Genomic DNA, 17,869 nt, shown 5'->3' on the forward strand with positions numbered 1-17,869 from the left:
AGCTCCTCTGTGGAGAGCATCACCGAGTGCTGTCGTCCAGCTTCGTCCATTGCTTCCGATCGGATTCAGGAGCGTTCCCACAGACGGCGCCAAATTGATCCTGTCCGAAAGCCGAATCAACGGACGCTGGGCACGTGGCGCTCTCCGAGTTGCTGACGTGGATCTCCGACTGGTCGTACGGTTCTCCGGTGAACCTGCAAGGAAGTCGGGCCGGGAAGAGGTTCCCGGCGACGACCCTCCGACGATCAAGTCAGGCAAAGCTCGACAACAAGGAAGTGACTCCAAAAATCGTAGAATACGTACCTCCGGTGAAATGCAAGGCTCCTTATATAGAGTTGGGAAGGAGCTCATACACACATACCTAGGCAAATACGTGTCCTTAGCCCATACCTCGGTATGTGCTTGTCAGACAAGCTTATCTGACACCATACTGCTACAGTCCGAGCACGTCTTTGATGTGACAAGGGAACCCGCTGTCATAAGATCCTACGTATGGTCCAATCGTCGAACATACTCGCTGTCAGAATATGCCTCTGTCTTCTTGTATCTTCTGTTATTGCGCCGGGCATCCGGCCGGTCGGCACTCATCCCACGTCCGACCGGTCATATGTACTGGTCTACTTGGGAGATTCCCAGTAATGTGCTATGTGGAGACTGTTCGCAGTATGCTACTTTATTCCTTCGGCCGAACGGGCTATCCGTCGGTCGTATGCTTCTATTCAATCCGAGCGTCGGAACCCCTAGTCGGGTCATCTTTGGTTTAGCTAGGACCTCGTCCAGCCGACCGGTCTACTATGTCTCCGGTCGGACGTATGATATTTTGACCTCCACGTGGCGTTGACGCCCCAGAAAGGGGGCCCCCATTCTTACCGCCGGATCAGTTAATATTCATGTATCGTTGGTTGGTCAGACAATTCACTCGTCTGATCGAAATAAAGAAATATCAATCAGATATCATCATAGTTCGACCAGACATCGAACTTCTGACGCTCAAAACAAGACATACGCCGAGCGACCACTTCGCTCAGACTTACATTGAACATCGGAACCGACAAAAAAGGATCGCAGCACAACAACGGAACTCGGACAGTGGAATGTTGGCCGAGCTACCGTTCCGCTCGGCCAAAGGACTGGACCACTGAAACGACTAAGGGTTGGCCGAGCGACTGTCCCGTTCGGCCCACTAACAGACAAAAGAAGGATCAGTTGATATCCTTGTAGGAATTCGTGCCATCGACAGATGACATGGTTGGCGGTATGGACAGGCAGAGGATCGTACGACAGAAGCTTCCACTATCATGTCAGAGATATGCTCGGGTTATTGAGGTATGGTGTCAAAGACGCTTTCCTCTTTTCAGGAAAAATTTTGAGAAGCGTGCATATCTCGAGGAACGTGCACACGCTCCCCTAGAGCCCTATATAAAGGGCTTAAGTTTCAACGAAGGTATGCATAATTTTTACTGTAGCTACTGTTACTCTAATACTTGGTTTTCTCGCTTTTTCTACATCACCGATAATTGACTTGAGCGCCGGAGGTATATCGCCGAGGAAACCCTCCCCGGCTCGGCACTGACGCCTAGAGGTGTAATCGAACCGAGCCGAACTCTTGAATGTTTGAGCTTGACTTGTTTATAATCGAGCCGAGCTCGAGCTTTATTTAACGAATATATTCATGGCTCACGAGCTTATTCGAACTTTTATCGAGTCTAAACGAGCTTAATAAATATAAATCATAAATTTAAATATTCATTAAAAATTAAATTATATATTTAGAGAAAATTATAATATTATTATTAATATTTATAATTTTATTCTAATAAATAAATTTAATATATTTGTCCATATTTTTTCATAAGTAGAGTGTAAAATTTATAAATTCAATATCAAAATTATTATTTTTTTATTTAAAAGTTACTTAATGAACTTAACGAACATGTTCACGAGCTAACGAGCCGAATATTGCGAAGCTTGAGTTTGGTTTGTTTATCTTAACGAGCATTATTAAACGAGCTCAAACGAGCTTTTATCGAATCGAACTTCGAATAGCTCGCGAGTGACTTGGTTCATTTACACCTCTACTGACGCCGCTATGATCGTAGGTCTCTCTGATTCAGAGTTTAACAGTCAACAAGAAACGTCACATCCTTCAGTATCTATCGCCTTTATTCTTGGACATGATCCACTATAAAAAGAAATAAGTGGAGAATTATTTTAATATCTTTAATGTATAATAATAATAAATAATGTCATTCTATTCGTCCTCTCGTTTTCGCCTTCTGTTTTTAGGCCCATGAGTAAACAGCTAACCACGTTGGCCAACACGCTTTCCCAACGGGTAAAGCTACTTCACACGAATCTTGGTGCACACATGTACAGTCCGACCACCGTTCATCGGCCTCATGGGAAAATAAAAGCGACTGGCTTGGCCAGCGCATCTTCCCACCTCTTTAGCCACCGTCTCCGCCGCTCCGCCCATCGCCTCCCTCCTCTACGCCTTCCTCACCGCATCGACTCCGTCGCTTGGAGAATCGTCAAGCACTCCTAATGGCTCTCCGTGGCCGCGGCGATTTCCAACAACGCCAGACACCGACCGTGGGCGCGTCCGATCTCTTCGTCCCCCCTCGATCCGTCACTTACTGGTTAGAAATCGACGCCATAAATCGTTAAATTTCGTTACTTCCCGGTCTAAATCTCGATCGTTTGCTGATAAATCCGTCGTCTTTGTGTTGTTTTTGGGCGCAGCTGTGGCTCTTGCGGTTACGCTCTGAACCTGAGCTCCACCGACCGGCACATGACCAATATTGGCTCCAAATATAGGAAGTCCATCAAGAAGGGGATCGTCTCGTTCATATCGGTGGACGAGAGTCGCTTCTCTCAGGTGGAGGAGCTCCGCTGTCGTCCCTACTTCAAATCGAGACATGATTGGGGGTTGTTGAGACGGAGGACCAAATTGTTCTGCCGAAACTGTCGAAACTTCATCGGCGTTGGATACGAAGAAGGTATCCCCTCTCCGGACGTTGCTTCCGGGGACGGGAAGAAGTATGATATCATGATTAGGGCGCTGCAGCCGTCGTCTTCCAAATAAACTTGGTATTCCTCTCGCTACCTGATGTTCTTCGGCATATTTGACATCACCCGCATATGCTTCCCTTGCAATTGCATGTTTGAGGTTGAAGTTGCTAGATCACCAAATGCAGTTGCTAAGCATGATCTTCTTTTATTTGTCTATAGATCCGTCTCTGAACGTGAGACTTGTACATGGTTTTGTTTGCTGTTACGTGATTAGTTTATGTAGATGATATCGATTCTCTGTATGAAACTAAAGATGAATTTGGATGAAGTTATTCTGTGTGATCAGAGTTCTTAATTTGTTCTGTTGGTCTGAAGGTGATTGACATATTGACACCATACTGCCAAACATTTATAGTTCCTTCAACTCCTCTTAACCTTTTGAGATCCCTAACATTCGTGCTCAAACTTACTTAGCATTTAACTTAGATTCAGATAGATTTTAAGTGTCGGAGTGTCCACTTCGGCATCGAAAATCTCCAGTGCGAATGTCCACTTTGTTAGTCTGGAGGATGTCTTTTAAATTTTATGAACCTTATAGTCATATACTGTGAGTCTCTATATCGGTTTTGAAACTTAAAACTACAATATATGAATATGTAAGTATTATATATCGATTAACTGGATTGTAGTAGATGATTGTATAATAATCGGGCATTATGGTTTTTGTCGTGTAATTTCTAAATGCATTATAATGAAAGCCTTGGGATTAATGTTTGTGTGTTTCAGTCCTTCTCTAGAAGAACACCTATGAAGGGACTGATGAAATTTGCATCCTTAGAACATTGAGGAAGGTAATATACTTGAGAGTTCTCAAAATTTCTTGGAAGGTGAAGATAGCGACAATTGCAAAATTCCTCTCTGTGCATTTATCATGCTTGAAGTCGAAGGATTTTAAGAAATACTACATATCTTCTTTGATTGGATAGGTGCAGGTGTAGGAGATGGATTCAAAAGGATCCAAGGAAACTAATATGTTGGAGCTCTTCACATACTTTTCTATGAAAGTGTCCTCTAGAGCTGTCAGATCAATATGTTAATCAATTTGGATCGATGATTGAGTCTAAGGTCAAGATTGTTTTGCAGTAAATCTCTTTGTTCAACAATTAACACTTGTGATAGGAAGGAGCACATCAAGGAAAAAAAATAGATGGTCAATTGGTTAATGTTTAAAACTTAGGTGAAAAATCCTCTCCATATGTGATTTGAAGAAGGGTGTCTTCTACACTAATCTTAAAATGTGTTTGTTTGATATGCTTGTTGTATTTAGTCGTGCTGTGAGATGATGGAATCTGTACTTAGTGAAGTGTTTCGAGGTGTCACAACATGTGAGTAACAAACAATTCATATTTAAGAAGTGTTGCTGATATTTCGATACGCAAATAGTGTCTTCTCTTTCCTAAGTAGTTTTTACATGAAATGCCATTTACCTCATCGACTCCACGGTAATCTTTGTTACTGATATCTTTCTTGGCAACATTTCATTTGGGGATTGCTTTAGTCTAAGAGTTTCGCTACTCAGTGCAGGTGATATAACATTGATTCCTATGACATAGACAATGAACTTCATAAGTAATTTGATGTTTGACTCACAGATGAAGCTTTGCTGAAACAATTTGAAGAAGGCAGCAATGCTCGTAAACCACAAGAACTGGAAGTGCATCAGGTTTGTTGCCCAAAATGGATCAAAAGAAGACCCTCCTAGCTTCAAAAAGAAAATGGCAATGATAAATCCATGGTCAGAGGATGAACTAAGAAGTTTTCATGGAGATGCTTGCTGGACATGGTAAATCTACAGCAGACTGCATTCAATTTTATCTCAAAAGCCACAAGTCTTTGAGCTTCAAAGAAGTGGAGAAATGGTTGAATCACAAAAAGCAGCAGTGGCAATACTTATGAGCTAATTCTGACCTCGTTGCATTTGAACAAAACTGGAATCATCAGAGCTGCAATGATCAAGAAGTATGCTGAAGAACTCCCAGCCGGCACTAGTCTGATCTTGAGCTGCAAAAGAGGTCCAGGGTTTCAGCAGCAAGGGAGTAGTCTCAACACCTGAGTGATCTCGGTTGGCCACATAAAGGTGCTAACTCTAGTCGTTTGCCCTTGAGATGCATTATGCTGCAAGTGCGGTTAGACCGGATACATATGTTTGGAGGTCCAATGATGCCTCTTTTCGTCTCCTAAAATTGCAGTCAGAGTAACAGTTTGTAGCTAGACACAAGTAGAGAGAGCATCAAATTTTTGCCATCCAGTTCATGCTTGCACTTGTGATTCAACAAAGACAATGTAGATTGTTGTCATAATGGAAAGAGATAAACCTTCATACTTTAAACTTCCAACACACCTCTATTAGATTGTTCTTTTTATTGATTTTTCTATTATCTTTTATTATTATTTGATTTAATTTAGCTAATATGTTAGTATTTTATTTGGAAGGCTTCAAATTGTACATAGATGAAAATTATTCTAGAGATTTTAAAAAACAGTTACAAAATCTCTTTCCATAAATTATAGTAAATTTTATCTTACGTAACTTATAGCAAAGTTAAAAAAATAAATTTTATATGTAGGTTAAAAGAACTTATAAGAAATTTAATTTAATTTATAATAACAAGTAAAATTAGTTGTTGGACATAGGTGATAAAGATTGGTTAAGTCTAATTAGCCCGTTGAAATTCTGAATCATAGGATTTATGATTCTACCATACTAAAACACAAATTGATTCGGATTTATGATTCTATGATACTAAAGCACAAATTGATTTTGGATCGTGCATAATCGATCCTGAAAGTTTTGAGAGATTATGACTTTTGATTTAGATTAAATCATGAGACATTTAAGATATCAAATCGAAATTTATTCTGACATCTATAGTTAATTTTAAGGTTTACCTTTAATCATCTAATTTCATACTCAAAAAATACTTTTAAAGCTTTTTTGGATGACTGAAAATTTTTATGTTTTTTTTTTTTTTTTTTTTTGTCTCTTGCACTGTTTAGTTGTTTTTAAGTTATTTTTTTTATAAATAATATTCTGTCATCCCTCTAATGATAAGTTTTTGGATGTCCATTATTTGACATTCTCCATGATCAAGAAGTTTTTAGAAGATTATTTTCGATATTTATATTAATAGCTTTGTTAGTCATTTTGTTGGTGTATTTTGTAAACTTAGAGAACCTTTTGAAAGTTGAATGTTATTATTATTATTATTATTATTATTATTATTATTATTATTATTATTATTATTATTATTATTAGATATTTTATACTCTTTGATTTTATGATATAAAAAATATAAATATTATTAAGTATTATAATTTAAATTAACTAATTATATATATATATACACACACTAGCATAGCTCCGCTTTTGATTATGTGTGCAATAAAATACATGAACGTCTATAAGTAACACACTATTATTCATAAAAATTAATTTAGTTCTTTATATTAGATATTGGGTATGGGTGTGCCAAACTTATGCAATGTTAGGGTGATGCTTGAGAATCCTAACAGCAAACTATTATAAATCATAATAGCAAATTATTATAATGGTCTCTCCATTAATAAAAATTAATTTAATATCATATTTTATCTTAGCTAAAAAACTGAGAAAAATATGTTTTCTAATATCACCGACCCAAGGTATTTATAAAAACTTCTCTCCTCGCAGAATTGTCAATTCTAAAATGTAAGACTAAAGAGAACTATAGATTTCTAATTGATTAATAAAAAAAATTCTCAATAATATACCGCAGTTAACCTCAAACTCTAGATTTCTATTGATTAATGAGAGAATTTTCTAATAATATGACATAGCCGAGTTTCGAATTTTAAATCTCTGATTGATTAATGAGAAATGTTTTCAAAAATATACTAGCCGAGTGTTGAACTCTAGATTCCTAATTGATGTGTACATGAAAATTACTAATAAATTTTAGAATTATTTTCGATGTAAATAAAAAAAATATTAATATAATTTTATTTTATATTTCATCAAAATTAATTAGTAAAGTGTACAGATTTTTTAATAAAATAGTAAGATAGGTAAATGAGTTTTTTTTTTAAATTCTAACCCAAGCTCTAACTAAGTCAGACTTTTGAAAATAAAAAAATATATTTAATGCTCTAATGCTCCAATATTAATTGAATATATTCTATTATTTTTAAAACTCAAAACTACCCTAATATTAATTAATATAATATTTTTTTAATCATAGTTAAATAATTTTAAGAAATATTAAAGTAATTTTAATTAATACTAAAATTAATTTATTTAATATTAAAAAAAATAGATTTTAGCAATTTTAATCATTTATTATATATTTCCTCGGACGTGAAGGGGAATGAAATCGAGTTAAATGGCTGTCGGAGTGACATTGAAGTCCAGGCTTTTGGGCTCCCCTTTTGTGGGTTCAGTTTTCGCATCTCTTTTTCTTCCCTTGTTCTTCTCTCCACAGCGTGGCGCGGCGTCCGGCTTTTCTACCGGTGATAGGCAGGACTCAGGCCACCGGCGGCGACCATCGGAGAGCGAAAACAGTGAGTTGCTTCCGCTGTTCCTTGCCTCGGTGTTCGCCGAAGGCTCGTTCTTTGGGTTGTTTCGGGTTGCGGAAGGAATAGGTGCGAAAAAAGATATCTTGTCCTTACTTTTTTGTGGTTCTTCGACGACAGGAGGAGAAACTCTAGAAAAAAGAAGCGTTCTTAGTGCGCGTTTGGTTGCGATTTATTGGATCTGCACGCCGGCAGAAACGTCAGGGATCGGCGTGTATCCGGGTACGGCCAGAGGGCCTTTGGATAGAGGAAGGTTCCTAGGGCTTGATTTATTGATATAGCCGTGGGGTTTTTGAGCTCGATGCTCGTTGGAACTGGGTAAATTGATCATTGATGCCTCCCGAACCATTGCCATGGGAGCGGAAGGAGTACGCGTTTAAGGATCACCGGAGGCACGAGCGCGGGGAGGCCTTTGGTGGAAGTGGCGGCGGTTCCTCATCTTCCTTGACGTGGAGGGAGTCCTACCACGGTTCCTGTGACTTTTCCCGTGCCTCCCCCCGCCGATATCTTTCAGGTGAAGTAGCTCACTCTACTGTCTTTTCAGATCCGTGCTATCTATATAAAATCTTGCGGTCTTTCTTTCTGTTTTCTTTTGTGTTCTTCCGTTTTCGTTCTAATTTGTAGAGGTTTTCTCTATATGAAGTTCGTTATCGGCAGGGCGGTGGTTACCATCAGGTGTATCCGGAGGACTCTGCTGGACGTGTGTTCACACCGTCTCGTTCTGACAGATTTTGGATGGAAGATGATGATTTAAGGTTGCCTTCTACTAGTTGCTTCAGTGGCTGCCGCAGCAACGGCAGCATATACAGTAGGGAGAACCGAGGATCTCTTCGTCAATCCCCTGGCCGTGATGGCAGTGACGTCCCCAGACAGCAACACCATCAGGAAACCAATACGACCGACTTTCCCAGACGGCAACACCGTCAGGAAACCAATGTGACTGACTTTTCCAGAGGGCAACACCGGGAACCCAATGCAACTGACTTCCCCAGACTGCAACACGATCAGGAAATCAATGTGACCTCTCACAGATCTGTCACTGCTCTGGTTTCTTCAACATCTCAGACCTCACCGAACAACAACTATCAAAGTGATGTTGTTGATGATGGTTTGGGCTCAGGCCAAATATTTGATCATCGGGACCATTCATTGGGTTCAATACCCTGGAAGAAATGGAGCCGCTCATCCTCAGCTAAGAACGGTAGAACTGAGATGGATGACGCTGGAACTAAGCTGTGGTCACATGTGGAGAAGGAAACTTTTGTCCAGGCTCCGGTAGCTTCTTCCTTTGCTTCAACTGAAAGTGCTTTTAAGAAACCACGAATTGGATGGGGGCAAGGGCTTGCCAAGTATGAGAAGCAAAAGGTGGAAGGATTTACAGAACCTTCTGTTGGTGCATGCTTGTCACCATCAACTACATGTTCAACTACATGCAGCTCTTCACCAGGTGAGTTGATGTTTCTTATTGTTGGTTCTTCATTTGCTATCTTGGATAGGTTGCTGATTTCTCAGATTACTTTAGGCATAAATTTAATTCTCCTCATCGGTTTTTTGCTTTAGATTTCTCAGATATGTTCAGTTCTTCCTAATCTTATTAGTTGTTCATTAATGACCTAGACTTTGATCATATATAAATACTTTGATTGGATCATCGAAAATATTGGCATGGCATATTTTTATGGACAAATCATTTGGTATTTTGCTAGCCCTATGAGATTTCATGACAACTGATGAGGAATGTACGTTTTATTGTTCATGTATTGCTTAGTTTGATTCTAGTTCCTAGGATGTCATCGTTTTTAGTTGATCCCTTGTTCATTCATGTGGCTTGATGTTGGTAATTATATATAAAATTGTCATAGTATGTATTACTATGCATTCGAACTTTAGCTGAGTTTATTTACATATCTTTCAGCTAGTCCTAAATCATTCAATCCTTATTGCTGTGCATTCATTTATTCTATTTAGCATGAATTAGTGCATGCAAAATTGATCTACTTGCATGATTATCTTGACAATCTGGGCCGAATAATCAACCTAAATTAATGGTAGTATATTATGCACAATACAACATCTAGGAGTTTCTATTTTGTGATAGGGGACTATGGTATCAAAACTTAGATTCGTTATGTGCCAGCAATCTGCTCCATGATATAATTTATTCCAACTGGTCCAATCACATGGTCTCCAACAAAAGCCTCTTTTATAGGAAGATTAATTGGGGTCAAAACTTTTGGCATTCTGAGTCAGTGTAATCGATTCCCTATATTTTTTAGGAAGCTGTAACTCATAGTTACGGACATACAGGGACAACAACATATAGTATTAAACCTTTTTATAGCAATCATAAAACTTGTGCTTGGAACAAAATGTTCCAAAACTATTGTACCTGTTGTGTGGATATATTGTCCACAGCTCTTTGTTTCTATTAGTTTTTATTATTGTAAAGTGAGTAATCTTCTCTTTTACTTGACTATCTAGTTTTATGGATTTTGTTGGTAGCTTATTGATTCTTCCATGAAATAACTGCACGTTCAGTCATTTTTCACTTTGATCTTTGAAGAATTCCAAGCCTGTAATTTTTAAGCAGAATATCCATGTGCTTAATGCCTTAATCATTTTTCACTTAGAATTTGTATGGTTTCATTTTGGTGACACAACAGGCACTGAAGATAAGTTTTGCAGCAGGGTCAGGAATAATGACACTAGTCTGAGTCAAAATAATGATTTGCCTGGATCCACATTTCCTTCTTCCTATGAGGAAGTCCTCGCTAATTTGGATTGTTTGCAAGTCAATTCTATGAGTTTGCTTGATTCCCTGCTTGCTGATTTGGCTCAACCTGAGGATGCTTTTGGTGGCGATTCCAATTTAATGAGGCTTTCTATGAACAAAGTATTGGAATTAAAGCTGCAGGCTTCAAATGCATATGAAAAGATAGAGAATAAAATTGATTTACTAGAAAAGGAGCTCAAGGCAATGATTTGTGATACTAAAGCTGATGCTTATCTAGACTCTTTGAAATCAGCAGATGCTGCTGCTTCTGAGCTGAGTAAAGGGCCATTGGATGATTTATTAATTGAACATAATCATTTGAAAGATCAGCGGATGGAGTGTGTGGAATTGTTAGCCCTTGAAGACAATGAGCACAGGTCTTCAAGAATATTTGTTGAACATGAAACTGTGGCTGAAGAAACAGTTTCGTCTGCTTTCAAAAAGGAACCCTTTTGTAGCAGTTTGGAGAAATCAGCTGCAAGTGCTTCATTAATTGAAGGTGAAAGGTTGAAGGCTACTGAACTATCAGATATGGTTGAAGGGAGGCTGATGGTTCCCAGTGAAGTTGATAGAGGAAGTTTTGCGAATGACAGCATCTGTGTATGTGCTGATGGTAATGTGCAGGGGATGCCAGATTCTAATTTAGTAAACATAATGAATAAATCCAACAGGGGCACTTCAAAGCTTTCCTGGGAGGAATTTGATATGGCACTCTCAAAAAATCTGCCTCAGTCAGATATTTGGGGATTTGTTAATTTTACATCACTTTGTAAGCATGGAAAGCAAATCAAAGAGAAGCTTTCGATAATAAAATGCCAACAGAAATTCAAACTACGGCTTCTTGCTCTTAAATTTAGGGTGCTACATCAGTCGTGGAGGAATAAAAAACTTCGCACTAAATTAAACAAGCAGTCTGAACTTAGCAATCCTTCAATTCAAAATAGTTCTCAAAAGCAACGGTCTTCAAACCGATCACGATCTGCCTCAACTGGTTAGTCATAAATATAGTCTCTTTTGTTTTTTTAAGAATTTTTTTTGTAATATATATTTAATTAGCCAACATCCCTTTTTTTGTGGTTTAATCAAGCTGGTATACAATATTATGGTATTTAAATATGCATCCCTCTAGTCATCTGGAAAAATTCTAACAATTTGTAGTGGAATAGTGTTTGTATTTTATCCCATCCCTGTTTGCACGTTTCATATCCTACTTAGCTCGACATTGTCTTTCTCAAGAGTTATTAGCTATTTTATATATTTATTCACTATGTAATTATACTTAAACCTCATTTATATCTATTATGATTTTTAATTGAATTTTATTTATCAATAATTCTTAATTCAAAATTACAGTATTAGCATGGCAATCAGTTGCTCTTACAGAATTAGCATCATAATAGCTGGATACATTAAATAATCACAAGCCAGTGATTTTAAAGCGACTAACCACAACTAGGTCCTGAGGGGTGGATGGTGTAGGGACAAGGCGAAAGATCCTGGCGCATGCTGGCAAAAGTGAGGCATGCTTCTTTTGCACATTATCTTAAGTGACATTGAGCACAGCCACAGGTGTTTAAGTTGCTATCAATTCTGCCCTTCTTGTCATTGTTGATATACCAGATATATTCTTCTCAATTGTTATTGATGGAAAATTCATATTGGCTATCATCAACTTTGTTTCTTCGCTTGACAAAATTTATCTTCTAAGTTATTGTTAACTTTGAGATTTCACAGCTTCTTTTAGTTGAGTTCTGCAAAATGTTCTGTCTCAGGATGAAATTGTCTAGTGTTTTGCCTATCTCAATATAAGTTGGCTTTAGTTGAAGATCCTCCCTGTACTAAGCTGAAATTTACCAACAAATGAAACTGTTAGTAGTATGTGTAGCCGTCAAATTTTGCGACTGTAATTTAAAGTATAATTGTTTATGGCTTCATGAATTTTCTAAAGAAATTGCATATATATATATATATAATTCCTAAAGAAAATATATAACATGCAAAGGATTTAGGCTTGCCTCTGCAAATTACTATATATATTTGCCCATGAAACTTTAATTCGAATTTGTTATTTCAGATTTATTAAGTCTGTAGCTTTTGTTCTTGTTAAGGTAGTTTAATCAAGATTTTGTTCCTTCTCGCTTTTTTTCATTTTGATGTTGACTAAGTAGGCATTTTGATAAGCTAATCTTTTTTAGATTTTTTTTTTTTTTATAATGTCGCTTACAGTTCTCACATCATTTTCTTTTCATGTGTACTTAGCATTTCTATATATCCTGCATTTTTCTTAAAAAGATTCTTATAGTCCATTCTCTATTTTTTTCTTCTAGCTAATATGTTTTTATGATACTCATAGCAGGTAAATTATCCTTGGGTTCTACTACAAAAATAATGCACAGTGCAAGTAAATTGCTGTCAGATTTACATATCAAGCCTTTTAGAAATCATTTGAAGATGCCATCACTATTAAATGATAAGAGCCAGAGGTACGATACGTTTGTTAACAATAATGGATTAATAGAAGACCCTCTGAGTTTTGAGAATGAAAGAGCAATGATAAACCCATGGACGCAAGAAGAGAAAGAAGTTTTCATGGAGATGCTTGCCAGATATGGTAAAGATTTTATTAAGATCTCTTCCTTTCTAGACCATAAAAGCATCGCAGATTGTGTTGAATTTTATTACAAAAACCACAAATCAGAAAGCTTCAAAAATGTGAAGAAACAGTTGGATCTTAGAAAGCAACAACAGTCTTTACCAGCCAATACCTACCTTGTATCATCACGAGAGAATTGGAATCACAGAAAAAATGTTGAATCTCTTGATTTATTAAGTGCAGCATCAGTTATGGTGGCACAAAATGAATATACTGAAAAGATTGGAAATCATGCAGGAAATATTTCATCTAGAAATTCTGTTTATTTATTTGGGATAGATAAAGTTAACATATCTTCTCAAGAAAGAGAATCTATGGCTCCTAATGTATTAGCAGGGGTTTGTAGGACTCGATCCTCAGAGACTATCAGCTCACATGAGACTAGTTCTATTGATCCTGCTAAGAAGATCAAGGATGAGACAAACCTGGGCATGGACGCTACTTGTTTTTCGGATGAAGGTTGTGGAGAAATGGAATCAGCTGATTGGATTGATGAAGAGAAGACTATGTTTATCCAAGCTTTAAGCATGTATGGAAAGAATTTCACGAGGATTGCATATTACGTGAAGACAAAATCAAAAGAACAATGTAAGATCTTCTTTAGCAAGGCTCGAAAGTGCCTTTCTCTTGATGCAATTAATCAAGGTTGTGCCACCGAGGTTAAGCCAGTAAACCCAACAAACAGAGGAAGAAGTGACACAGATGATACCTGTTGTATCAAGACTAATTCTGCAGTCTGCAGCACACAATCTTGTTCCAAAATTGATGATGATGTCTCCCAGCCTGTGGCGACCAATGGTTATGAGGGGATCACCCATTGTGCAAGCACTGATTTTCATGTTGAAACCGAGAGATCACATGAACAGGATAGCGTAGTAGATAAAGGCATTCTGGAGGGCAAGGATAAAGTTGATAAGCAGGTAGTGTCCATTTCTCATGATGTTAAGCAGACATCCAATGTGGACAATCTTCAATCTGATGTTCCACTAAAGGAAAATATTGTTACTCCATCAGGATGCGAAGCTGTAAAATGTGAGGCTGCAGATTCTGCAGGAGAAGCAAATTTTGATGAAACTAGAAGTATTATTTCTCTTCCGGGGCCTGCTGTCTTAATCAGAAAAAGTGAGCCAGTTGCAGAATGTCTCAAACCGAAGCCAGAACAAATAACTGCTAGTATTTCCCCTGTTAGAGGGACTGTTGGATGTTCTCCTGTCGAAAGTACGAGGAAGGAAGTAGATTCGAAGTCACCATTTGCTGCTGAGGTTGGGCTGTCAAACAAAAAATCAACCAACATCAGCTCCATTGCCAATGAAAATGGCCTGCCTTTGTGTGCAAAAGCTTCAGTTCAAATTGGATCTTCAATAATCTCAGCAAATACATGCCCATCTACTGCAAAGAATCTGCAGTCCATCTTATTGGAGCAGGAAGATAAGCACTCTGTACCATTGAATTCATTTCTATCAGATCCATCTAATATATGTTTTGAGGGCTCTCCTTGCACATTATCCAAAGCTACTTTTAAGTCCAAGGATCATGGGATTAAGGGTCAAAAATTGATTAAAATGGATCTCGACCAACAATATATGCTTACAAACTTACCACTCACCCAAGTTGATCACAATATGCATATTATGAAAAGCTCTCCGCTGCATTCACTCAAACAAGAAGCCAATGGGGAAACTAACCCTCCTGCACTTGAGCAGCTTAGTCAGCATCAGGCAGAAAACCGAAAAGACAGTCTCTCCCAACCAAATCATTTTCTTGCATCAGATAAGCACCAGCATGAAAGCAACATCTCCACTCCACACTCAGTAACCACTGTGATATATCCAAGTGAAAATCAATCAGAGGCCAAACTCAGAACTTGTTTCAAGAATGTTGGTGTTGATGAAGAGAAACCCAGACCTGGAGATCTGAAACTTTTTGGTAAAATCCTTAGTACATCCACACTGAAATCTGGTTCATCATCCCATGGATATAATCAAAGATCTTTATTGTCCAAGATGGACGATGCTTCAAAAATGACCGATTCCAGTAAGGTTAAAGGTGCTAGTCAACTAGTAAATGCTGGTTCAGGTCAAGTAAACCTAGAAACAACTTATGGTTTCTGGGATGGGAAGAGAATACAGACTGGGTTTTCATCATTGCCAGAGACTGCTTCTATTTTTTACAAGTACCAAGGGACACCAACCAGTACATCTCATTATCTGGCCAAGGACAACATTCTAGGTTGTAATGGAAGAATTCTCACAGACTACCAGCAGCCCTATATGCAGCCATTGCCATCTAATTTGAAGCAGATAGAGACCATTCGCGGGCTCCAGAAAAGAACTATATTCAACATGATCCCAGGGTTTCAGCAGCAAGTGCGGGTAACACCTCTGAGTACCAACATGATGGGAGGTAGAATGTTGGTTGGTGGAGCAGTGTCAAATTCAGTTGCGTCAGTCAACATGCATTTTTCTCCAAGGGCCAAGGTTTTAGGTAGTGACATGGACCTGTGGAGAGGAGACATGGGAGGCAGATTGTAGGAGGCAGGCTTGATCAAGACATCAAGTAGGTATTCGATGGTTATGTAGGTTTAATTTTTTTAGGCATTTTCTCTTTGCCTGCTTGTATCATTTTTACCCTTTGTTATTTGCATCAAATTAAACATGGTTGTGGGATTCCCATTCCAGACCATGCGAACGTTGTTTTGTTTTCCTTCTTTTTGCTAGATTAGCTTGAGATTTTGTATATTCTTTATTACATATACAAAATCAGCTGCCACTAGAATGAGCTACTGCATAATAGTTCCAAGCTTGTCGCGAGTGGAAAATAGCCTGAATGGTTGGGAAAATGTTATTATTGTTCTTGTGATGAGACCCTTGCTGCAACATTTCTTTTTATTTTCAATTCAGTCATAATGGTTAGAATCCAGTGTCTTTTGACTACTTTGATTTACCTTTGAAGTCATGTTGAAATGGTGATGTTCTTTATATTTGTATTACTTTGATTGAGATCTTTATAATTGTATCAGTTAGATTTATCTTACTGCAAACTGTTGAAATGATGATGTTCTTTACAATTGTACCACTTTGATTTACCTAGTGAAGAAATATTGAAATGATGTGGTTTTTTACTTCTTTACAATTGTATTACTTGGATTTATTCTTCGCCAAGACATGTTGTGATGGCGATGTTCTTGACAATTGTATCACTTTGATTTACCTCTTGAAGAGATGGTTGAAATACAATTTGTGCTGCATTGATTTACATTGTGAAGAGATGTTGAGAAATGTTGATGTTCTTCTATTATTGCATTACTTTGATTTACTTTATTTAGAGATGTTGATATGGTGATGTTCTCTATAAAATGCTAAGAAACTAAGTGGAGTATGTTCCTTCAATCGACTATCATGCGATGGCTTGATGCGGTTGAATTTCGTCACCTTTATTCTTCACTAAACCCTTATTATGTGATGTTATCTATAAAATTATGAACATGTCTAAAGTGATTTAAAAAATTTAAATATCACTAATAATATGTTCAAGAAAAGAATCTTAAAGAAATATTTAAGGATAGAGGTATAAAATGATAGAATTCATAAAAAGTTAAATGGTGGATTATAAATTTATATATCTTGAATATTTTTTAAAGATTTTTTCTTATGCATATCATTGCTCTAATATTAATTTAGTCTGTTTCAAATAAGTAACACAATCCTGAGCATAATTAAATTGATTAGTTAGTAATTGTTTTTTTTTAAATTAGTATTAAGTATTCAACTTATATCGATTAATTTTGATGATGATCAATTTAGTCTTAGGTAAATTTTTCATCAATTATTAAGATAAATCAAGAAGTCCTTATAAAGGATGATCAATTAGTTATTTTTAGGCTAATCATCTATTAATAAAAATTTAATCATTAATTTATCAAAGTTAGAACTTGAGTTTTAAATGCACAAGAAACTGAGTTTTAAATGCACAAGAAACTGAAAAAGTGCTCTACCAGTTAATGATTGCTCCGGAGACAATTAATTAGTAATTGCTCAACCTTGGAGAAGATGTTTTCATGAATTTGGATTTTTTTCCTTTCATTTAACTTTATATAAATTATATTTGGATCAATTAGATTAAGTATTTTCTATGATCTTTTAACACACAAACATCAAATACGCACCTACAAAAATAAATAAATAAATAAATAAAAGGTCTGATGCACCAAGTTCCTACTAATGCACTATTGTTTTTGCAATTTAAACCCATGGTCATTAAATCATACAATAACTATTCCCTTCACAATAATAATAATAATAAATAATATACAAACGGTAGGTCCGGGTAGGGCGGCTAGAGGGGGGGTTGAATAGCCTGAAAAATAAATTAAGACCTTTCTCGAACTTTGGAATCAGATTAGTAGCAACAACATAAAAATAAATAATAAAAGAACTGAAAGAAGAGACTCAGAATTTTATTTGGTTACAACCGAGGTGGTTGTTAATCCAAGACAATGACAACACTAGAAAAACTCTTTCGTATAGGCGGAGAAGTCTCTTATAATATTTAAACGCTCAGACTATTGCTAAGAAGTTGATATAAGAGTTGGTTGATTATTTCCTAGCTCTAAGGACTTTTTTATAGCTCATGGAAATTCTATCTATAGCTTGAGGGCACCTCCCAAGGGTATGGAGGGTGCCTCCAGCGAGGCGGTACGGATAAAACTTTATCCGCTGGGAACGACTACTTTGGCCAGGTCGAGGGCACCCTCAATAGGCATGGAGGGCGCCCTCCGCCTGAAGGCTGCGGAGGCGCTGGTTCGCTTCGAAAGCGCCTTCAAC

At 37.3% G+C, this 17,869-nt stretch overlaps 2 protein-coding genes across 4 annotated transcripts; both read left to right on the plus strand.

Annotated features, from left to right (window-relative positions):
• Nucleotides 1-2,426: 2,426 nt before the first annotated feature.
• LOC122043318 (uncharacterized protein At4g08330, chloroplastic-like) lies at nt 2,427-3,340 on the plus strand. Its single transcript, XM_042603886.1, has 2 exons — nt 2,427-2,639; nt 2,743-3,340. Exons 1-2 carry the CDS (start codon nt 2,545-2,547, stop codon nt 3,083-3,085), a joined length of 438 nt encoding a protein of 145 aa, XP_042459820.1. The 5' UTR covers nt 2,427-2,544; the 3' UTR covers nt 3,086-3,340.
• A 4,100-nt stretch (nt 3,341-7,440) lies between these two features.
• Nucleotides 7,441-15,965, plus strand: LOC122043319. 3 transcript variants are annotated; one of them, XM_042603887.1, is made up of 5 exons: nt 7,441-7,608; nt 7,741-8,134; nt 8,264-9,067; nt 10,284-11,384; nt 12,747-15,965. In XM_042603887.1, exons 2-5 carry the CDS (start codon nt 7,954-7,956, stop codon nt 15,575-15,577), a joined length of 4,917 nt encoding a protein of 1,638 aa, XP_042459821.1. In that variant the 5' UTR covers nt 7,441-7,608; nt 7,741-7,953; the 3' UTR covers nt 15,578-15,965. The 3 variants fall into 3 exon arrangements, with proteins under 3 accessions (XP_042459821.1, XP_042459822.1, XP_042459823.1); XM_042603888.1 differs by having other exon boundaries at nt 12,750-15,965; XM_042603889.1 differs by lacking the exon at nt 7,441-7,608 and having other exon boundaries at nt 8,001-8,134; nt 8,278-9,067.
• The last annotated feature ends 1,904 nt before the right edge of the window (nt 15,966-17,869 follow it).

Source organism: Zingiber officinale, chromosome 2A (assembly GCF_018446385.1).
Source record: "Zingiber officinale cultivar Zhangliang chromosome 2A, Zo_v1.1, whole genome shotgun sequence".
Classification (NCBI taxonomy): Eukaryota; Viridiplantae; Streptophyta; class Magnoliopsida; order Zingiberales; family Zingiberaceae; genus Zingiber; species Zingiber officinale.